Source organism: Giraffa tippelskirchi, chromosome 11, assembly GCF_054371585.1.
Source record: "Giraffa tippelskirchi isolate mGirTip1 chromosome 11, T2T-mGirTip1v1.2.pri, whole genome shotgun sequence".
Classification (NCBI taxonomy): domain Eukaryota; kingdom Metazoa; phylum Chordata; class Mammalia; order Artiodactyla; family Giraffidae; genus Giraffa; species Giraffa tippelskirchi.
Genome location: NC_137285.1, coordinates 19116594 through 19140574, shown reverse-complemented (window position 1 = coordinate 19140574; position 23981 = coordinate 19116594). Strand labels below are relative to the sequence as shown.

Below are 23981 nucleotides of genomic sequence, written 5' to 3'. Positions count from 1 at the left end.
ATTAAGCCCTCTCGAGAGGCGGCCGCTTCCCGCCCCCTGCTCACGAAGTGGCGTCACTTCCGGCGTGTGCGCCTGGCGTCCTGCCGCCGCGGAATGGCGGCTCTGCGGAGTTGGCTTTCTCGTAGCGTATCCTCGCTTTTCAGGTACTGTTGCGGTCGTGTAGGAGGTCAGGGTCGGACGGAGAGTGGGAACGCTGAGAGCGCCGTAACCAGACTGCAGCCGCAGCGTTGCAGGCTCGCGCTTCGCTTCTCGGCCGAGTGGGTCACGGCGTCCCGCCCCTCCCGGAGGCCTGAGGACGCCCCGCCCCTACTCCGGGTCAGAGGCCTCCGGGACAAGCCCGGACTACATGTCCCACTGACGACTTTTTCGTTGTTCCACCTGCCGAAAGAGCATCCCCCCAACTTCGGGCTGTCTTTTGGGGGCGTCTCGGCCTGCCAGCGAAATGGCTTCTGTTGGCCCTTTGAAGTCAGAGGGGAGAATTAAGGGGAGAGGCTAGGGCTGGCTTTGGCTTGCTGGAGGGAGTTTTCCCTGAGGGCGGAGGAGTTTCGGTCGGCTTCCCAGCGGGCCTTGTTCCCCTCGCAGCGCCTGCGGGCTCCACGTCGTGTCACAGGGACCATCAGATCCCTTGCAGCCTAGGCCAGAGGACCAGCGCTAAATCCTGCCTGCAGAAGCGTTTTATTTGGGCCTGAGTTTTTAAAAAACTTTGAGACCAAAAACACGTCTACACCTGGTACCTCTTAAACTCCACCACCATCCGCCCTCATTGCCGCGCGGGGGAGCCAAGTAGCGATTGCCTGTTCGTGCGAGTCCAGGCCTTTTAGTCCGCCCCGCTGCCCACTGAGTCCCGTCCTGTGAAAAGTCACCCTACGTCGTCATTTGAGTTCCAGCCTGGCGCCAGTCTCCAACCCCTCCACGTAAATTGAAGCGGTTGTTACAGATGGGTGGTTGTGCCTTATTCAACTTGACTTCTGTTTCTAGGTACAGACAGTGTGTTCCAGTCGTGGCTAATTTTAAGAAGCGCTGTTTCTCGGAATTAATAAGACCATGGCACAAAACGGTGGCTGTGGGATTTGGGGTCACCCTGTGTGCGGTGCCTATTGCCCAGGTGAAGTACTGTCCTGTCACTGTTTTTGCTCTTTGTGTACTGTGTCCTCTGAAGTCTCAAACGGGCGATGAAGCATCTGACAAGCTCGAATGTTACCCAGTGCTCTCCCCAACCCAAGGTGATGTTATACTGTATCAGCATCGTTTCATGGCTGAGCAAGATATATTAATATTCTCATTTTGATGGTCTCATTTGGTAGAAACTGGTATATCAAGTTGGTCAAATTGTATAAAGAGGGAAGAAAGAAAAGAATGTATTACAGAACAATAATCTTTTCATTCAAGAAAACTTTATGGGGCAATTTTTATGTGTCATACACAGAGACTAAGAGTAAATCAAGATTTCTGGTTTTATAAGTCTCATTCTGGAGAGGAGAAGGAGGAAAAAGTGGAATGAGAGAAAAATAGATGACCTCACAGATAGTGGAGGGTCAAAATGTACTTTGACGTTTGTACTTTGTGGGCCGTTGTAAGCGTTGGAATTTATTATGATAAAGAAGCCACAGAGGATTTTAACATAAGATTATGGTCTGACATAAGTTTTTTTTTTAATTTATGTTTAATTGGAGGATAGTTGCTTTACACTGTTGTGTTGGTTTCTCCCATACAACAGTGTGAATCAGCTATAAGTATACATATACCTTCCTTCTTGAGCCTCCCTCCCACCCCTGACATAAGTTTTTAAAGTTTGTTGTGTGAAACTAAAAAGACCAGCTGGGGTCCAGGCATGAGATGATCGTGGGCCTGAATCAGGTGGGGAGAAGTGGGCTGACAGTCAGCAGGTGTTGCTGTTGGGTTAGACGTGAAGTATATAACTTAATTTACAGTGGTTTTAAAAGGCCTCAGCAACTGAAAGAATGGTGTTGCCAGATACTGGGATGGAGAGGAGTGGGTTTTGGGAGGAAGAAATTTAAGAGTTCGGTTTTGGAAATGACGTCTAAGTGGAGCTGTCAGCTAGACAGCTGATAGGGAAGTGATATCTTATTTTAAAACCATTTGTTATATACTTTATCAGGAAGAACTAAATAGGAAACCAGCAAACATTTTGGCAAAATGTACTTGATACTTAAATGTGTGTTTAGTCACAATAGCAAGATTAATTCCCTTTTTCACAAGTATTTTCACCATCTTCTGAGGCTCACTCATGAACCCTTTGCTTTCTGTGCCTTACTTTGGCCTTCATCTCTGCATACTGGTGAATCTTTAACCTAAAAATGCTTATTACTTGGACACCAAATCATTTTCAGTCACAATTAGGACAGCCTTTTCTTTCTTCCTCCAAAAGATTTTTTTGTTTCTCCTTTCTAGTTTGTATATTGTTCTCAAGCCCTAGTTACCTCACTCAGTTCTAGGTCAGATGCCAGGAGCCTTTGGTTAACAGGAGCCTCAACTCACTCTCCTATAGGAATAGCATTGCCGCTTCTGTTCTTCAGAGCCTACAGTGGCTCTCCATTCTGTGTCGCAAAACTAAAATCCAGAGAACTTCCTCACAGTTCAGCAACCAGGCTAGATTTCCAAATATCCCCTGCTTGCATCATATATATTCTCCTCGTTTCATCTAACCCAGGATACCTGTCCATTCTAATCCTACTTGTCTTCAGACGCAAATCCCACCCTGTGTTGTTTTTTTTTTAACTTATTTATTTATTCATTTTGGCTGTGCTGGGTCTTCATTGCTGCTCTCAGGGTTTCTCTAGTTTCGGTGAGCAGCGGCTACTCTCTTGTTGTGTGTAGGCTTCTCACTGCAGTGGCTTCTCATGTTGCAGAGCACAGGCTCTAGAGCGCAGGCTCAGTAGTTGTGACACAGGGGCTTAGCTGCCTCACCGGCACGTGGAGTCTTCCCCAACCAGAGACTGAACTTGTGTCCCCTCCATTGGCTGACTGATCCTTAACCACTGGACCACAAGGGAACTCCCCCACCTCTTTTTAAAGCCTTCCTAGTTACTTGACAGCAATGACCTCCCTTTTCTGACCACTTATGTTGTATATTTTGATATTTGGTGATAATCCATTTGACTCTGAGTCAGCAGAATACAAAGGAAACTTTGGAGTGAGAAAGTTTGGTTTGAGGTCTAGATGAGTGCTTTTGGAAAGAGTTACATAACTATTCCGAGCTTCCATTTCCTCATCTTAAAAAAAGACATAATAATACCTGGACTGTTGTGAGGGACAAGTAAATAAGCATTATAAAATGGAAGGCATTTGATGAAGCCAAAAATAAATAGGCTTTCCTGATGGTTCAGCAGGTAAACAATTGCCTGCAGTGCAGGAGACACAGGAGAACCAGGGTTTGACCCCTGGGTTGCGAAGGTCCCCTGGAGGAGGAAATGGCAACACATTCCAGTATTCTTGCCTAGGAAATCCCATGGACAGAAGAGTCTGGTGGGCTACAGTCCATGGGGTTGCAAAGAGTCAGACACAACTGAACATGGTATAAAAATAAATAAATTTATTTTTTTTAAAAATGGAGGGTATTATGAAGACTTAACTTACCAGAATAAGTTAAAGTTAGCATTTCATGAGCAGAGAGGATATCATTCTTTGCTCTCTAGCTCCTCAATGCAAGGTACATAATAAATTCTTATTTACTTGATTGAATGAAATATAAGTGTGATAAATATAATTCATGGTTTATTCATGTATCTTTTTTTGGCTGCACCAGGTCTTAGTTGCAGCACATGAGATCTTTGATCTTTATGGTGGCATGTGAACTCTTAGTTGCCACATGTTGGATCTAGTTCCCGGATCAGGGATCAAACCCAGGCCCCCTCAGTGTGTTTATGCTCTAAATAGCAAAAATGAGATAACAGATGATAGAGGGATTGGTTTGTTAGTTCTGATACAATAAGTCCTCTGCTGAGGGAGAAAAAGGGGAGAGTCATCACAGTTGCCAATATTTAATCAAGGTGGTCACAGCCCCCTTAACTCATGAGCTGGTTATACTGGTTTTTGTTTTTTTCAAATACAACAGCTGAGGTCAGAGGAAAGAGTCTCCTCGCTTCCCCCAACCAAGACTGTACAGCTCAGTCAAGAGGGATTTGCTCTCTCCACCAGCCGTTTACTTTCTTAGGCTCAGCTTAACTCCTTATCAACTCTGTGAAACCTTTTCTAAACTATTCTCATTTAACATAGATGTGATTGCTCCCTTATGTGCACCCTTCCAAACTTCTTCCATAGCACCCATGGTACTTGATTGTATTAATTTTCTAGTTCACTCTTAGCTCCAACTCCTCCTCCTTCATCTGAAATGTTTAAGATTCTTATCTTTATATCCCAAGCATCTAGCACTGTGGTAATGAAGAATCACAACTTGGTGAAATTTGTGATTGTAAGTACTAGTCTTTTATAAAAAGGAATACTTTGCTGTTTGGAGCAGAAAATGATGAATAAAAGTAGGTAGAAAGCATACTGTAGAATCATTTTCATATGTTATCTTTAATAGCGCAAATAAAGCTTAAAAAGAAAAAGTTAACACAGAAGTAGCAGAGTGTAGTTGCAGTGTGAGAATTAACGTTTTTCCCTTGGCTGTGATCTCAGCTTGAGCTTTAGGTTAAAAGTTAAGTAAAAATGTTTGTGTCTTTCAGAAACCGGAGCCTCATTCTCTTAGTAACGATGCATTAATGAGGAGGGCTGTGTCTTTGGTAACGGATAGCACCTCTACCTTTCTCTCTCAGACCACATATGCATTGATTGAAGCAATCACTGAATATACTAAGGTAAGTGTCTCCTCATTAAGTCTTGATCATCTAAATCCATCGTTAGCAAACTATGGCTCACAGATCAAATCCAGTCTTGCCTGTGTTTGTAGTTTGGAGCATGACCAGGTTCATTTGTTTGTGTATTGTCTATGACTGCTTTCATGAGTTGAATAGTTGCAAACAGATCTGGCCCTTGACCAAAAAAAGTTGCTTTGCAAATCAGTTTACCTGTACCATTTTTCTAGATGGCACATATAAGCAATATTAGGCGATTTTTTTTCTCCTTCTGACTTACTTCATTCTGAATGACACTCTCTAGATCCATCTATATCCCTGCAAATGGTACTATTTCATTCCTTTTTATGACTGAATAATTCTATTGTATTTATATACCACATCTTTTTTATCTATTTCTCTGTTGATGGACATTTAGATTGCTTCCATGTCTTGGCTATTGTAAATAGCGCTACAGTGAACGTTTATAAGTATATGCCTTCTTTTAAATTATGATTTTCTCTGGATATATGCCTAAGAGTGGGATTGTTGGGTCATATGGTATTTCTATTTCTAGTTTTTTAAGGAACCTCCGTATTGTTCTCCATAGTGGTTGTACCAGTTTACATTCCCACTATCAGTGTAGGAGGGTCCCCTTTTCTCCACACCCTCTCCAGTTTGTTTATAGATTTTTTTAATGATGGCCATTCTGACAATGTGAGGTGATACCTCATTGTAGTTTGCATTTCTCTAATTAGTAATGTTGAGCATCTTTTCATGTGCTTTTTGGCCATCTGTATGTCTTTTTGGGAGAAATGTCTATTTAGGTCTGTTCATTTTTTGATTGGGTTGTTTTTTTTTATATTGAGCTGCATGAGCCATTTGTATACTTTGGAGATTAATCTCTTGTCAGTTGCTTCATTTGCGTATATTTTCCCCGTGCTGAGGGATTTTAGTTTTGTTTATGGTTTCCTTTGCTGTGCAAAAGCTTTAATTAGACTCTATTTGTTTAATTTCATTATTCTAGGCAGTGGATCAAAAAAGATCTTGCTTTGATGTATGTCAAGGACTGTTCTGCCTGTATTTTCCTCTGAGCAATTTATAGTATTTGGCTTCACATTTAGGTCTTTAATCCATTTTATTTTTTGTGTATGGTGTTAGGGAGTGTTCTCATTCTTTTGCATGTAGCTGTCTTGTTTTCCCAGCACCAGTTATTGAAGAGACTCTCTTTTTTCCATTGTATATTCTTGCCGTCTTTGTCATAGATTAGGTGGTCATAGTTTGTGGGTTTATCTCTGAACTTTCTAATCCTATTTTATTATCTATATTTCTGTACTATATTATTTTAATTACTCTAACTCTGTAGTTCAGTCTGAGGTCAGGGAGCCTGGTTCCTCCAGCCTCATTCTTGTTTCTCAAGATTGCTTTCACTATTTGGGGGTTTTTGTGTTTCCATATAAAATGTAAAATTTTTTGTTCTAATTCTGTGAAAATACCTGTGGCAATTTGATTGAGGTTGCATTGAATCTATAGGTTGCTTTGGATAGTATGGTCATTTCCACAGTACTGATTTTTCCAATCCAGGAACATGGTGTATGTCTCTCATCTGTGTCATCTTTGATTTCTTTCATCAGTATCTTACATTTTCTGAGTATAGGTCTTTTGCCTTAGGTTTATTGCTAGGTATTTTATTCTTTTTGTTGCAGTGGTAAATGGGATTGTTTCCTTAAATCTCTCTCTCTGATCTTTTGTTGTTAGTGTATAGGAATGCAAGGGATTTCTGTGTATTAATTTTGTATCCTGCAACGTTACCAAATTGATGGATGAGCTCTGATAGTTTTCTGGTAGCACCTTTAGGATTTTCTATGTATAGTATCATGTCATCTGCAAACAGTGACAGTCTTTCTTCTTTTCCAGTTTGGATTCCTTTTCTTTTTCTTCTCTGATAGCTATGACTAGGACTTCCAAAACTATATTGAGTAAATGTGACGAGAATGGACATCCTTGTCTTGTTCCTGATCTCAGAGGAAATGGTTTCAGCTTTTCATCGAGTATGATGTTAGCTGTAGGTTTGTCATATATGGCCTTTATTACTTTTTATTTATTCACTTTAGTTTTTCTATTGAAGTATAGTTGATTTACAGTGTCAATTACTGCTATATAGCAAGTGATTCAGTTTTTATATGTATGTATATATACACACATTTTTCATATTCTTTTCCATTATGACTTATCACAGGGTAGTGAATTTAGTTCCCTGTGCTATATAGTAGGACTCTGTTGTTTATCCATTCTCTATATAATGGTTTGCTTCTGCGAATCCCAAACTCCCAATCCATCCCTCACCCACCCACCCTCTCCCCATTGGCAACCACAAGTCTGTATTTCTGTGAGTCTTTCTTTTTGTAAATAAGTTCATTTGTATCATTTTTTTTTTAGACTCCACATATATGTGAATATATGGCTTTCTCTTTCTGGGTTATTTCACTTAGTATGATCATCCATGTTACTGCATATGGCATTATTCCATTCTTTTTTGCGGCTGAGTAATATCTCATTGTATATCCACATCATCATTACCCATTTATCTGTCAGTGGACATTTAGGTTGCTTCCATACATTGGCTACTATAAATAGGGCTGCTGTAGACATAGGGGTGCATATATCTTTTTAAATTGGTTTTGCTGATCCTCATTTAATGTAGGGTCCCTGCAGATGGCACACTTTAGGGAAAGGGCTGTGGTTTGCCTCATTGTCCAGGAACCCTTTTTAAAAGAAAAATTTTAAATATAGCAGCTCAGTATATAAGACGGGGAGCACGCTGATCTGGTTCAGCTGGGGCTGCCAGCAACACCAGGGGCTTCTGGGTGAGGATAGTTGGAAAGCCACTGATCTGATAGAGTATATGGATAATCAGAATCATTTAAAGTAATATATATGTTTCTTTACCTTCATTTTCCAGCAGCTTTATTCTCAGCCTTCTGAGTTTTCCATCTGCATTTTGTTCTCTTTGTCTGAATTGCTAACAAGATTTTAAAACACAAAAGTTAACAAGAGACATTGATGTCCTAAGATAACACCTTTACTTCATACAGTAGTGAAGTTCAATGAGACAGAAGGACTGAACAGCCAGTTTGCAGCAATGGGACTTCCATCACATTGAGATGTAAGTCTCACCCTAGTACACCTCACTTATTTTACTAATTTGTTCTGTATTTGTAGGCTGTTTATACCTTAATTTCTCTGTACCGACAATACACAAGTTTACTTGGGAAAATGAATTCACAGGAGGAAGATGAAGTGTGGCAGGTGATCATAGGAGCCAGAGTTGAGGTAAGCAGAGAGTTACTCGGATTATTCCGTGTTAGTGCTCCTACCTCATTGTGGTATCTAAATTATTGAATGAAGGTGTTTTACCAGTGACTGTCCTCTCAAACTGCTATTGAACTGAAGAAGTCCATTTAAATATGGTTAATACTAATGAAAAATCATGTTGTCTGAAGCGCTTTTGTTTAATTTATAGATGACTTCAAAACAACAAGAGTACCTGAAGTTGGAAACCACCTGGATGACTGCAGTTAGTCTTTCAGAGATGGCAGCAGAAGCTGCCTACCAAACTGGTAGGTTAAAGTTTCTACTGTAGAGGTGCTGTTGGAGTTTTCATCTAGCCGAAAAATGAGGGATACTGTGGCTCTTACTTTGTGAGAAAATGTTCCCGTTTCCAGCATATTAATCAATATTGTTTTCATTTACACAAAGAAAAAATTAATGCCCCTGTAGACCAGACCAGTAGAAGCTAGGTGGTATCTAGAAAATGAAAAATAATAAAACTGTCAGTTGGAAATTTTGCTTGCTTCCAAATAGTTAAGGATTTTACTTTTTAATAACCCAGATAATCTGTGAATATTATCTGTATCTCAGGCTTTGTGGTAAACATTTTATAGATACTTTTAATCCCTGCAGTTCTTTTAAAGTAGGATTATTGTTATCATTCCCACTTTACAGATGAAGAAACTGGCAGATAGAGGGGGTTAAATAATTAACCGAGCATGCTGTGGTACCCAGTAAGTAAGCAGCCAAGCTGGGATTCAGCAAGTTAGGTCAAATCCTAAAGCCTTTGTCCCTGGTAGCCAGGGCGTCATCCTCTCGACCTTAGTGCCTCCCAGTATAGAATGGTGTCCCATTCACCAGGAGTTTTTTAACCATCACTGTCCATCCAGTGGGCTTGAGGTTGAATGATTTTCTAATGTATTTTGAGGGAAATCCTCATTTGCCATCTTACCTGAATGGTCCCAAACTATGTCATCATAAAAATTCTTAAGAAACTGGTTTGTCGAAATGTTTTTGTTTCCTGAAATCTTAAAAGATGTTTTAAGTAAATACAGAAAGAATTCTTAGTTAACTAATGCCGAAGAATCGAGAGATTCTGCAAATAGGACTGGAATGAAGAACAAAACAACAGAAGCGTAAAATAGCATTAGTGGCACACCAAAGATGGGACCAGGGTTTCCAGGTACAATGAAGAGGGAGACTTGCTGAGGACATCGCCAGGCAGCTTTTGCCACTCACTAGGCCAGCTTAAGATCTAGCAGGAGAAAAGAGGGAAAGTAAACTACAAGCATTATCTAAGAAAAGGAGATTTTCCCAGAACTGACTGAAAGGGCTCACAGAGGTTCTGAACAGAATTTAAAATATAAGTGTATCTCACATGGCAAAAAAATATTCAGAATGTAAAATATACAAAGAAAAATCCTAAAAACTATAAGAAAAAAATAGAATACTTACAAAGGAGGTATATGTGTGTGTATGTTAGTTGTGTCCAACTCTTTTTGACCCCATGGACTGTAACCCACCAGGCTCCTCTGTCCATGGAATTCTCCAGGCAAGAATGCTGGAGTGGGTAGCCATTCTTCTCCAGGGAATTTTCCTGATCCAGGGATCAAACCCATTGGTCTCTTGCATTGCAGGTAGATTCTTTACCTTCTGAGCCATAAGATAAGCCCCAGAGGAAGGATAGCTGCAACCCTAAGATACAAGGTGACAAATCAATAACCATTCAAATATAATTAAAATGTAAGAGGGAAAGACCTTTCTACAAAGACTCAAGATTTACCAGCTGCATGTGCTTTCTGGAAAAAGTGTTTAAAAAAAATTAGAAGCACCTGAGATACAAAAATAATGAACAAAATTTAGTACAACTTGTCAGAACCTCTGAATGTTAAATTTTTAAGTAATCAAATCAGTTTGGGAAAGCAGCGAAAGCACGCTAAGCTTCGTTGTTTGAGAAGGGAGACATTGGCTTAACATTAGACATTGTTAAACACTTCAAGAATAATTGGGGGAAGGGACAAAGAAAACTTAATAAATTCAGTTAAGGCTAAAGGTTGAAGAAATAAAGCCTGTTAATTAGAAAATGCAAAGTAAAGGAACATATTCAACCATCAGTAATCACAATAAAGAATAAAATTTACTTACTAAATGATACTTCGTATTAAAAAATAATTCTAGCTAAAACTGTTTACAGAGGCACATCTAAAACATGGGTATTTTAAGAAGATAAACTGAAATATTATCAAAAAGAAAGCTGAGCAAAAAGGTGACAGAGCAGTGTTAGAAGAGGGATTCAAGACAGAAAGCATTAAAAGGGACAGAACAGTTTATCAAGACATCACTCTTGAAATGTGTGCCTAATAAGGCAAAATCTGGTAGATTTACAAGAAGAAATGGAGCTTTGCACACATCTCAGGCTCACAGGTCAAAACTATTAAAAAAAAAAAGCTATTAGGTGTTGGAACAGGATGATTTTTTTTAAAAGCCTAACCAAATACATATACTAAATACAAAATGTTGCCCTCCCCCCTCCCAAAAAAAACCTCAAATACAAATAGTATATAAACATGTACAAAAATTGATTTTTATGCCAAGTGACAAAGACTCAGAAAATTACTTGATATCCCCTTCCTCACCAAAAATAAATGGAAATTTAACTTGCACAACTCAATATAAGAAAAAAAAAACACACCTGATTTAAAAGTGGACAGAAGACCTGAACGATTTTCCAAAGACATATAGATGGCCAACAGGTGCATGAAATGATTCACAGCGTCACTAAGCATCAGGGAAATGCAAACCAAAACCATGATGAGATATCACCTCACACCTGTCAGCATGGCTATTATCAAAAAGGATCATAAATAACAAATGTTGGTGAGAAAGTGGAAAAAAGGGAACCCTAGTACACTGTTGGTGACGCTGTCAAATGGTGTAGCCACTGTGGTAAACAGTATTGTGGTTCCTCCAAATAAAAATAAACCTACACACCTGTGGTCAGCTAATCTATGACAAAGGAAGCCAGAATACACAGTGGAGAAAAGACAGTCTCTTCAAGAAGTGGTGCTGGGAAAACGACATCTACAAGTAAAGGAATGAAATTAGAACAATCCCTAACACCATACTCAAAAATAACCTCAAAATGGATTTAAAGTCCTAAATGTAAGGCTGGATATGATAAAACTCTTAGAGGAAAACACAGAACACTCTCTGACATAAATTGCAGCAATATCTTTTTTGATCCACCTCCTAGAATAATGAAAATAAAAACAAATTGGACCTAATTAGACAAAAGCTTTTGCATAGCAAAGGAACTCATAAACAAAAAGAAAACCCTCAGTGTGGGAGAAAATACTTGCAAATGAAGCAATCACAAAGGATTAATCTCCAAAATTTACAAACAGCTCATACAACACAACAACAAAAAAACCCAATCAAAAAACAGTCAAGTAGATATTTCTCCAAAGAAGAAATACATATGGCCAATAGCACATGAAAAGATGCTCAGCATCACTAATTAGAGAAATACAAATCAAAACTGTAATGAGATGTCACTTCACACTGGCCATCATCAAAAATTTACAAACAATAAATGCTGAAAGGGTAAAGGGAACCCTTCTACACTGTTGGTGGGAATGAAAAATTGGTACAACCACTTTGGAGAATAGTATGGAGGTTCCTTAAAAAACTAAAAATAGGACTACCATATGATCCAGCAATCCCACTCTTGGGTATATATCCGGCGAGAACCATAATTCAAAAAAATACAGGCATACCAATATTGACTACAGCACCACTTATAATAGGTAAGATCTGGAAGCAACCAAACTATCCGTCAACAGGAGTGGATAAAGATGTGGTACATACTGGGCTTCCCTGGTGGCTCAGTGGTAGAGAATCTGCTTCCAATTCAGGACATGTAGGTTTGTTCCCTGGTCCAGGAAGATCCCACATGTCAGGGAGCATCTCAGCCTGTGCTCTAGAGCTTGGGAACTGCAATCATTGAGCCCACATGCCCTAGAGCCCATGCTCCACAATAGGAGCAGCTATAGCAATGAGAAAGATGTGGTACATCCATACAGTGGAATATAACTCAGCCATAATAAAGAATGAAATAATACTGCAACAACATGGATGGATCTAGAGAGAGTCATACTTAGCGAAGTCAGAAAGCAGTATACCGTATCGCTCATACATAGAACCAAAAAAAAGACAAAAGAACTTACGAAACAGAAATAGAGTCACAAATATAGAAAACAAACTTATGGTTTCCAGAGGAAAAGGTTGAGAGTAGGGATAAATTGGAAGCTTAGGACTGGCACATACATACTACTATATGTAAAATAGGTAACTAATAAGGGCCTACTGTATAGCACAGGGAACTCAACAGTCTGTAGTAACCTATATGGGAAAAGAATCTAAGGAAAAGTAGATAGATGTATATGGGTAGCTGATTTACTTTATTGTACACCTGAAACTAACACACCATTGTAAATCAACTACTCAAAACATTTTTTTTAAAGAATTGTAAAAATAAATAATAAAACTGGGAATTCGTGGCTGCCCAGTGGTTCGGACTCCACATTTTCACTGCCAAGGGCACAGGTTCAGTCCCTGGTGAGAGAACTAAAATCCCACAGTCTTTTTTTTTCCTTTTTGCTGTGTGCAGCACAGCCAGAACAAACCCACTGCTATATGATCCAGCAGTTCCTTTCTGTGCTGTGTGCATGTGTGGTAAGTTGCTGCAGTCCTGTCCAACTCGTGCAACCCTATGGAACGTAGCCTGCCAGGCTCCTCTGTCCATGAGGATTCCCAGGCAAGAATACTGGCATGGGTTGCCATTTCCTCCTCTAGGGGATCTTCCCAACCCAGGGATCAAATCCATTTCTCTTACATCTCCTGCATTGGCAGGCGGATTCTTACCACTAGCGCCACCTGGGAAGCCCTAATTACTTTCTACTCCTGGGTATGAATCTGAAGAAATCTAAACTATGAATTTGAAAAGATGTATGCGCTCCTATGTTCATAGCATTATTTACAATACCCAAGATTTGGAAGCAACCTAAGTGTCCATCAGCAGATGAATTGATCAAGATGTGGTGTGTGTGGATACTGCTCCTGCTGCTAAGTCGCTTCAGTCGTGTCTGACTCTGAGACTCCATAGACGGAAGTCCACCAGGCTCCTCTGTCCATGGGATTTTACTCAGCCACAAAAGAATGAAATTTTGCCATTTGCAACAGTTTGGCTGTACTTGGCAGGGTTTAGGCTTAGTAAAATGTCAGACACCAACAAGTACTGTATATCACTTACGTGTGGAATCTAAAAAATAAAACTAGTGAATGTAACAAAACAGACTCAGGTAGAGAACAAACTAGTGGTTACCAGTGGGGAGAGGGAAGGGGATGAAGAGGTACAGACTACTATGTATAAAATAAACTACAAAGATGTACAGCACGAGAAATAGAGCTGTACATAATACATTATTATAATATGATAATAACTAAGTGGTTTAGAACCTTTAAAAGTTGTGAATAGTTATGTTGTACACCTAAAACTTCTATACTGTTGTAAATCAGCTATACCTCAGAAAAGAAAAATGGAAATTTGAAAGTACACAGAACTATCATGACAAGTCTCATTAATAGCAGAGACCTAGAGTGTTGTAGACAAAGTAGCTCTTAAATAGAAATGGACCCCTTATTTAAAGGTGCCTGTGATAAATACAAAGCACAGCAACCATAAATGACAGGTAATGTTCCCTGTACCAAGAGGTACTGAAAATAAACTTTTAGCCCAGTAAGTTAGGAAAAGCAAATAAATTCAGACAGTGTAGAATAAAAGGTCTAAGACGACTAAAAAGAGATAGTTGAAAAGGCAAAAAACCCAGTTCCTTGTAAAGAATAAAGAAAATAAGGTTTAGTAAGTATAGGTTTTAGAGAGCAGAAGTAACATCAGAAAGAGCTATTATAGTTTATCTGTTTTTGGCTGCACTGGGTCTTTGGTGCACAATCTTTGGCACTCAGGATTCTCATTGTGGTGGCTTCTCATTGCAGAGCACAGGTTCTAGAGCACGGGCTCAGAAGCTGTAGCACACAGGCTTAGTCGCCCCTCAGCATGTGAAATCGTCCCCGACCAAGGATCAAACCTATGTCCCCTGCATTGGCAAGTGGATTCTTAACCACTGGACCACCAGGGAAACCCAGAAAGAGCTATTAGGGAATTTTTTTTAATCATAAGAGAATATTATGATATTTATGTAAATCCTAAGTTGGGCCAGGAAGAATCAAAGCAAGAGGAGTGGCCACAAAAGTTGAAACAATATTCATAAAAATCTGTGCCCCCAAATTAGACACTAAGTCCATGCAGTTTTGTGGGAGAGTTTTATCAAATCTTCAAGAAACATGAATCCTGTGTTACAGAAAGTGTATCAGAAAATGATGACAAGCCTCCCAACTATTATAACCGTCTAAAGCCACCATGGGCTTCCATGGTATAAAGAATACGCTTGCCAATGTAGGAGACGTGGGTTCGATCCCTGGGTTGGGAAGATCCCTTGGAGAAGGAAATGGCAACCCACTGGTGTGAGGTGGTACCTCATTATAGTTTTGATTTACATTTCTCTAATAATTATGTGATGTTGAGCGTCAATATTCTTGCCTGAGAAATCCTGTGGACAGAGGAGCCTGGTGGGCTACAGTCCATGGGGTTGCAGAAGAGTCAATCACAACTTAGTTACTAAACCACCACCACCAAAGCCACCATAGGCCTGAACCCAAACTGGACTAGACTAGCACTAGAACAAAAAACCTACAGCTCAGTGTCACTTGTGGATAGATATAAATAAAAATTGCCATATACCTTCAAATACAATTTTAATTCAACGTTGGGAAAAAAAATCTATCAAGAGAGCATAGGCAAAACATTCTCTGACATAAATCATACCAATGTTTTCTTAGATCAGCCTCCCAAGGCAGTACAAATAAAAACAAAAGTAAATAAATGGGACATAGTCAAACTTACAAGCTTTTGCACAACAAAGGAAACAAACAAGACAGCCTACAGAATGGTAGAAAATAATTGCAAACAATGTGAACCGACAAAGATTTAATTTCCAAAATATACAAACAGCTCATACAGTGCAATGACGGCAACAAAAAGAAAACCCAGTCAGAAAATGGGCAGAACATGTAAGTAGATATTTCTCCAAAGAAATACATATGGCCAATACACACATGAAAAGATGCTCAACAATCACTAATTATTAGAGAAATGCAAATCAGAACTAGAACGAGGTACCACCTCACACCAGTCAGAATGGCAATCATTAAAAAGTCTACAAAAAACAAATGCTGGAGCGGGTGTAGAGAAAAAGGAACCCTCACATACTGTTGGTGGGAATGTAAGTTGGTGTAGCCACTATAGAAGACCATGGAGATTACTCAGAAAAGGAAGAACTACCATATGATGGAGCAATCCCACTCCTGGGTGTGTACCCAGACAAACTATAATTCAAAAAGATCCATGCAACCCTGTGTTCACAGCGACACTATTTACAATAGCGGAAACATGGAAACCACCTACATATCCATCACAGATGAATGGAGAAAGAAGATAGGGGTACATATATACAACAGAATACTACTCCGCCATAAAAAAGAAAGAATGAATGCCGTTTGCAGCAACATGGATGCAACTAGAGATTATCATACTAAGTAAGAAGGAGAAAAACACACATACTATATCACTTATATGTGGAATGTAAAATATGACACAAATGAACCTATCTATGAAACAGAAACGTGGACACAGAACAGACTGGTAGTTGCCGAGGGGATAGACTGGGAGGTTGGGATTAGCAGATATAAGCTTTTGTGTATAGAATGGATAAACAACAAGGTCCTACTGTATTACACAGAGAACTATATTCAGTATCCTATGATAAACCATAATGGAAAAGAATATTTGCAAAAAGAATATATGTATTACTGAATCACGTTGCTGTGCAGCAGTAATTAAGACATTGTAAATCAACTATACTTCAATAAATTTTAAAAGATCTTATGTACATATAGTGAAAAAACCCAAAAACCTATGAACATTTAATTCACTACTTATCTACAGTAGATTTAAGGAGAAAAGCCACCTCTGTAATCATATCAGTGTATGTCCCAAGAAGCTTCAGTAAAATGTAGTGTCCATTTATGATTTAAATCTAAATTAAGTACAATTATAGTTTTCCTAACATGATAAAAGTAGCCATACATCATAGTGACATATGAGAAACATTTCCATCAATATCAGAAATAAGGGTGCCTGCTGTTCTCCACTACCTTTCAACATTGTACTAAAGGTTCTCTTTAATGCAATAAGATAGAAAAGAACTGCTGAAGTGTTCTGTAGATGAATTAAATATGCACATCTATATGGGCTTCCCTGGTGGCTCAGCTGGTAAAGAATCCACCTGCAATTCGGGAGACCTGGATTTTATCCCTGAGTTGGGCAGATCCCCTGGAGAAGGGAATGGCTCACCCACTCTAGCATTGTGGCCTGGAGAATTCCATGGACTGTGTAGTCCATGTGATCGCAAAGAGTCAGACACGACTGAGTGACTTTCACTTTCATATGATGAAATACACTAGCAACAGGTATCAATAAAATGATAGCACTCAAAAATAAAACTGTAAAATATGTTCAGTAAATACCATTTGTGCCATTATGTCAATTTAGAGTCAATTTTTTCCTGTGTATTCCATGTGAATACAGTACCTTTTAAAAAAGATTAATTGGCATTAGTCAGTGGTTCATGAATTGAACAACAGCCCATCTAGTATTAATTAGTAGATAGTAACATTTTAAACGGAGAAGGCAATGGCACCCCACTCCAGTACTCTTGCCTGGAAAATCCCATGGACGGAGGAGCCTGGTAGGCTACAGTCCATGGGGTCGCTAAGAGTCGGACTCGACTGAGCGACTTCACTTTCACTTTTCCCTTTCATGCACTGGAGAAGGAACTGGCAACCCACTCCAGTATTCTTGCCTGGAGAATCCCAGGGACGGCGGAGCCTGGTGGGCTGCCGTCTATGGGGTCGCACAGAGTCGGACACGACTGAAGCGACTTAGCAGCAGCAGCAACATTTTAAAGGATGAGAAAGATGCTCTTTAAACTTCCAAAAGAGCTTTGACAATTGTTAGTGATCTCTTCATTTGTCAAGTAGAAATGTATTACTTGAATGTAGTTTAAAAAATTAAAATCTTGGGACATCCCTGGTGGTCCAGTGGTTAAGACTTCGCCTTCCAATGCAGGGGGTGAGGGTTCAATCCCTGGCAGGGAGTTAAACCCCACATGCCTCTGGGCCAAAAAACTAAAACATAAAACAGAAGCAATCTTATAACAGATTCAATAAAGACTTTAAAAATGGTCCACATCAAAAAATTTTAAAAAAAAATTAAAATCTTAAAACGCCTATTCTAAGAGCTGTGCAGCTATAAAGATGATTGTGGAATTGCATTTGATAATTATGACGACTGCTGATAGCTGGAGGAAAGTGCCAGGGTTTTGACAATAGAGAGGAAAACAGAGACCTGCATATGGAGATAGAAGGTTCTCTACTCGGCAGGGAGGGCTCAGGTACAACCACAAAGAGCCCCCAGGCTTTCCTGGTGTCCACTCAGCATAAATGCCCCATCTTCCGGCAGGCGCAGACCAGGCCTCTATAACAGCCAGGAGTCACATCCAGCTGGTGAAATCGCAGGTGCAGGAGGTACGCCAGCTTTCCCAGAAGGCAGAAACCAAGTTGGCAGAAGCACAGACAGAAGAACTCCGACAGAAAACCCAGGAGGATGGGAACGAGAGGGCCGAGCCGGAGGAGCAGGAGGCCTACCTGCGTGAGGATTGAGGGCCCACACTGCTGCTCAGGTCTGCCCGCTCGGCCTGGGGAAGGCAAGGGCAGACGCCACCTGGTTCCGGGTTAGCACAGCTTCCTCTGCACAGAGTGGCAGGTCCTGCCTGGGCCCATCAGACCAGAGGTCGTTGTGAGCTGTGAGTGCCTGACCCCTGTCCCCACCATCTCAGGCTTGTACTGGACCTGGCTCTTAGCCCATGGGCACTACAACCTATTTAACATTTCACCCCACTCAGCAGAGTTGCCCTCTCACCTACCCATGGATCTTTTTACCTCCCACCCAGAGCATTTCACCAGTCTGGCCAGAGAGAGGGGGCCTTCTCTGTCATGTCCACAAGTTCAGTAGCTGTTTAACCTCAGTTTTCCCATCTTATTTACATTTTCTAATATGATTCAGTATTTGCTCCTTCATAGGGACGTGAGTTTGGGGGGAAAGGGGAGACTGTCCTGTTTATAAGATTTCTTTGTGTTGAGTGTTTCTAATGCCTTCTGTGACCTGGCCCCAGTGCCCTGTAAGGATATCTCAGGCCGAGGAGCCAAAAGTCCATTGTTCTTAAGGGACTGAATATGGAGTGTTTACCTGGTGCTCACAACAGGACTTATCCCAACACACGCTTCTCACTTCCTTTTTTGCTTGGAGTTTCTCTATTGTATCTGAAGGAAAATAAATTTTTTTTGCATTTAAAAAAGAAAATGTTTCTGTGTGTCTTCTGGAGTCCTAGGCAGTGGCCCTCCTTTGCTCGCCGCCCTGCCCCCCCCCCCAGACGAGAAGAGCCCTAAGGGCTCCAGGAGTGCCCCGGCGCTTCACGGAGTTCCGGCAGCATTTACCATGCTTCGCCCATTTAACACATATTGGTACAAATTAGCCAGATTTCAGTGTTTTAATCAAAGTTAGCAAGGTTTGGGAGGGGTTTACAAAAACAAAGTCAGTGTTCCCTGTAGCCTGTCAAGGGCCAGGTTGCAGGGTTCTTCATTTCTCATCGTGATTGAAAAATTAAACAGTCCACTCGCTCAGCCCACCCCAGGAAGCTGGGACAAGGGGGCAGCTGCACACTTGAGCCTCTCGTCTGTTACCAGGGCCCACATGGTCCACATCTCCAGGGGTCTGAGGCGGTGGACCAGAAGGAGCCCTCGGTACAGACAGGGGTCTAGGGGGTCCAGGGGCCGCCGGATTCCGAAAGTCTTGAAGCCAGCGTGGTGCATGGGGCTCACCCCCAGCTTTCTCAGGCACATCCCCACGAAGACGTCATCAATGGGGAAGAGCTCAGCCTCTTCCACAGCCGCCTGGAGGCGCTGCATGGTGGCTCTGGACATGACATACCCCCCACCCCCAGCATAGGGCGGGTAGTGGCGCGCCCTGTACATGGAGGGTGGGATGAAATATTTGACCTTGGTGTTCCTGTTGGGCAGGGCCTGGCGGATGACGTCCCCCACCAGGAGGTCCTGGGCTGGGTCCCAGCCATCCAGGAACTCCAGCACATTGGGGACATGGACAAAGACGTCATCATCTCCTTTTAGTACAAAATGGGCCTGGGGACAGGCAGCAGCCACCCAGCGCTGCAGGTGCAGCTCCTTGAGTGTCAGGTTGAAGAAGTCCTCAGCAAAGTCCCATTGCAGGATGTCATCGAACTCGCGGCTCTCGTAGGCCAGCAGCTGGGCCGGGGGAGCAGGCCCTGCCAACCCCAGGAGGAACACCAGCTTCAGCTGCCGGCCCTTAGCCCAGCCTCCTGCCCGGCCCCACGTGCTGCGGATGGCCGCACGCCGCTCCACATGGCCGGGCTGCGACTTGATGGCCAGGAGCAGAAAGGTGTCCTCGGCACAGCCCGAAGGCTCCAGCAGGATGGAGAAGTTGCGGCAGTGGCGGTAGGTCAAGAAGAGGCGGTGACGGGTGGGCAGGAACAGGGAGGCGTTAGCCACCGTGTTGTTGGGTAGACATGGGCTGCGCCGGAGCCCTGGGGGAGCCCAGAAGGGCTGTCGGGCCATGGGGCCCTCCGCTGGCTGGGCCTCCTTCTTCAGAAAGAACAGGCAGCTGAGCAGCAACACAGCAAGGCTGTACGGGACCAGCCACCCTACCCTGCGGAACATGGTCCTCCTGCAAGGAGAGAGCTGGTGAGCGGACGCAGTCCTGGCCCGGCCTCCACCTCCTCCATCCAAGAGCAACCCACCATCCTGTGTGCATGCTAAGTTGCTCAGTCATGTCCTATTCTCTGTGACCCCATGGACTGTGGCCCACCAGGCTCCTCTGTCCATGGGATTCTCCAGGCAAGAATACTGGAGTGGGTTGCCATTTCCTCCTCCAAGGGATCGAACCTATGTCTCTGGCATCTCTGCTTCCCTGGTGGCTCAATGGTAAAGAATCCGCTTGCCAGTGTAGGAGATAACAGGTTTGATCCCTGATCCAGGAAGATCCCACGTGCCTCAGAGCAACTAAGCCTGTGCGCCACAACCATTGAGCCTCCCAGCAACTAGGTCCTTTGATTTATTTTCTTCGGTGTGTCCTTTGGCTCTTCTGGAGCCCCCTCTCTCAGAGGGAAGACCAAGCACTCCTGCCATGCCAGCCCTCGCTTCCCTTCTGCTGTCATTAGAGAACTTGGGTCAACTTTTTCTCCAGACTTGCAGCCACTTTAGAACTGAGACACCACAAGTGTTTTCAATATTTCCCAAGAAACTCAAGTACCTAATGAGTTTCAGAGAAAATGACACAGCTTATTTCCAAGAAAGAAACTCGAGAGTGGTCTGTTGATGGAAGACCCAGTCTTAGAGATGACAGCCCCAGGCACTGTCCTTAGGGAGTCTGGTACACTGGGCCGTGGGGAGGAAATCACTGCAGGGCAGCAGCGGGTGACAGAGGCCACGGAACACACCCTTCACACCTGCCTAAGTAGCTTGGGTTTCCTGGGGAGTCAGTTAAACAGGGCTTGAGGAAAAACATGCCCAGGAAGAGCATGAAACTTAGGGAAGCCATAGACTTGTATCAGGCTCCCCTGCAGCCACCTCGCGCCAGTTCCTACTGCTTACTGAGTTCTGGTTTTCTCTTAGCAAGTCTCCCGATGATCCAAAGAGAAGGCTGCGAAATGGTAACTTAGCACAGTAACCTGCCCACAGCTCACAGTAGCAAAGCCAGGCCTCAGTCTCTCTCCTCGTCACCTCCCTGCCACGTCCTGGACCAGCTAGCCATCACTTTGATCCAGTCTACCTGCATTAAGCTCATCCCTGTTGTCTCTGCTGCCACTCCCACAAAAGTATCTCTTAGAGCTGCCTGAACTGTGCTTTTGAATTGTGGTGTTGGAGAAGACTCGAGAGTCCCTTGGACTGCAAGGAGATCAAACCAGTCAATCCTAAAGGAAGTCAGCCTTGAATATTCATTGGAAGGACTGATGCCGAAGCTGAAACTCCAGTACTTTGGCCACCTGATGCGAAGAACTGACTCATTGGAAAAGATCCAGATGCTGGGAAAGATTGAAGGCAGGAAAACAAGGGGATGACAGAGGATGCGATGGTTGGATAGGATCACCAACTCAATGGACATGAGTTTAAGCAAGCTCCAGGAGCTGGTGATGGACAGGGAAGCCTGGTGTGCTGCAATCCATGGGGTCGCAGAGTCAGACACGACTGAGGGACTGAACTGAACTGATAGCTGCCAGGGCTGCCGTAGCAGGCAAAACCAGCAGGGTCCCAGCTCTCAAAGTCCAAGAAGCCAGTACAAACCTCAGAGTGCTGAGAAGAAATTAAAGCAGTGTGATGGAATACAGTGACCTGGAAGGCTGTCTTAGCCAACAGTAGTTTAGAAAGACCTCCCTGAAAAAGAACACCTGAGCAAGAACTGAACAAAGTAAGGATCCAAACCACATAAAGGTCTGGGGGAGGGGGGGAGACTTCCCTGGTGGTTCAGTGATTAAGAATCCACCTGCCAATGCAGGGGACATGGGTCCCACTCCTGGTCCAGGAAGATTCCACTTGCCGTGGGGCAGCTACACCCATGTGCCTAGAGCCTGTGACCCCCAACAAGAGAAGTCACTGCAATGAGAAGGCCGAGCACAACTAGAGTGGCTCCTGCTCACTGCAACCAGAGAAAGCAAGCGAGCAGCGATGAAGACCCAGTGCAGCCAGAAATAAATTTTTTATTAAAGATCTGGGGAGGAGGAGAGGGGAGAGGAGGGAAGAGCATGGTCTGGGCCAGAGGGAACAGTTGAGTGCAGAGCTCCTGACAGAGGACAGGAGGTGTGCAATGTGGCTGGAGTGTAAAGAACAAGGAGGAAAGTGGTAGGTAGTGGAGCAGGAACAAAAGCCTGAGGAAGGTCACGTACAAGATCCGTAGTGAAGTTCCCTGGAAAAATCTTGGGGTTTATTGTAAGCACTGCGGAGATTCCTTAGAGGATTTAGCAGAGGCAGTAAAAGAATTTACATTGTTTGAAAGGTCGCTACTGCTGACGCTTAGATGATGGTTTATGGAAGCACAAGAATGGAAACAGGAAAGCAGCTAGCAAACTCTTGCATTAGTCAGTAACGGAGCTCAGCTGAGACTAGGGTGGAGGCCGTGGGACGCGTGAGAGCCAGATGGATTGCAGGCGTGGAAAATGGCTTTCAGGTGTGGGAGATACGCTGGCTGCAGGGGAGGACGCCGGGGGACGGGGAGAGCGGGGGCAGATTGGTGGCGCCATTTACCGAGAAGGGCGCAAAGCCAGCGGTTTGGTTTTGTGCGTTTCAGAGGCGCTGTGGACCCGATTGCCCCTTTCCCCATAGCGCTCCCAGTGCGCCCAGTGCCTCGGCCCTCCACTAAGGGAGCTAACCCCCAACTCCCCACCGCAAGGACAGGGCCGTTCCTCTGCTCTCCACTCCACTGCACGTATTGTGAATCCAATTCGGTACCTGCTAAACACAAGCCTCCCTCCATTCTGTGAGCCCCCAAGCCTGATTCCGAACCGGCACGAGCTTCGGTGAGTGCACGCCCTACCCTCAAGTGGGTGCTGAGCCCTAAGGGTCTGAAATTGCTTCTGGGATCCTCACTGGTGTCGGTGACCCGGCATGCTTCGATGGGGGAAAGGGCCAAGGGCTGGTTCATTCTCCACACGACAGTCCTTTACGGACTGTTGTGGGGGCGCAAAGTCCCGCGGGGTCGCCAGAACGGGCACCAGAGCCCCGCGGTGGGCACCCCTCTCCGGGCCGGAGCACAGTGAGCAGCGCTGCACGACGGGGAACCCGGAGCACGCGCCCCCAGGCTGCCCCCGGCCAAACCCCCAGCTCCGGCCATTCGGCATTCTTGCCCCAGTGGGGCGAACAGAAGCCGAGAAATATTAGGAGACCCCCCTGGCCCCGACGGTTCACTGGGGGCAGGAGGCGGCTCCCGCCGGGCAGGGCGAACACGACCCCAATGCAACCAGGTCGGCGCACTGCCCCTCCCGGGCAGGGGCCCGGCACCCCTCTGCTCACACTGGGACAGGCCCCTCCCAGCAGAGGGGCTCCAGGCGCCCCAGACAGAAACCCGTCCGCCCGCCTCGCCGACCTACCTGAGCCGTGACGCCGTCTGGGCACAGGGGAGGCGCTCGCGCAGCGGCACAGGTGAGCGCAGTTTGTTCTTCTGGGCTCGGGCAGAGGGTGGGGCTCCGCGGCGCCCCGAGCGCTGGCCACGCCCGCGCACCGCCACCTCCCCAGCCGCGGAGGTCGGGCTTGGGGGCGGGGCTTCTGGGGGGCGGGGAGGCCCCTCCCACCCCACTCACCTGGCTGGCCAAGAGGTCCTCCCAGGCTCTCCCCTGCTCTCCCCGGCCAGGCACCCGCTTCCTCCGGCCAGCTCCCGGCTCCTCCCTGGCCAGCCCCAACCCAGCCCCCCCGGCCAGCAACCCTCTCCTCCCCTCCCCGAAGCCAACCCCTACCCCCAACCCCGTTCCTCCCTGGCCAGGCTCCCCTCCCCGCTTCCCCCAGCCAGCCCCTCCAACCCCGCTGCTAGCCTCCTGC

At 44.1% G+C, this 23981-nt stretch overlaps 2 protein-coding genes across 6 annotated transcripts; one reads left to right on the top strand and one right to left on the bottom strand.

The window, feature by feature from the left end:
• Positions 1 to 52: 52 nt before the first annotated feature.
• DIABLO (diablo IAP-binding mitochondrial protein) lies at positions 53 to 18723 on the top strand. 5 transcript variants are annotated; one of them, XM_081540136.1, is made up of 6 exons: positions 53 to 143; positions 979 to 1105; positions 4689 to 4820; positions 8019 to 8129; positions 8320 to 8416; positions 17824 to 18723. In XM_081540136.1, exons 1-6 carry the CDS (start codon positions 94 to 96, stop codon positions 18021 to 18023), a joined length of 717 nt encoding a protein of 238 aa, XP_081396262.1. In that variant the 5' UTR covers positions 53 to 93; the 3' UTR covers positions 18024 to 18723. The 5 variants fall into 5 exon arrangements, with proteins under 5 accessions (XP_081396262.1, XP_081396265.1, XP_081396263.1 ...); XM_081540138.1 differs by lacking the exon at positions 53 to 143 and adding an exon at positions 319 to 730; XM_081540139.1 differs by lacking the exon at positions 979 to 1105.
• A 175-nt stretch (positions 18724 to 18898) lies between these two features.
• B3GNT4 (UDP-GlcNAc:betaGal beta-1,3-N-acetylglucosaminyltransferase 4) lies at positions 18899 to 23740 on the bottom strand. The gene is made up of 2 exons (XM_081540135.1): positions 23537 to 23740; positions 18899 to 20121 (listed from the first exon to the last, which is right to left on the bottom strand). Exon 2 carries the CDS (start codon positions 20112 to 20114, stop codon positions 19041 to 19043), a length of 1074 nt encoding a protein of 357 aa, XP_081396261.1. The 5' UTR covers positions 20115 to 20121; positions 23537 to 23740; the 3' UTR covers positions 18899 to 19040.
• Between the last annotated feature and the right edge of the window lie 241 nt (positions 23741 to 23981).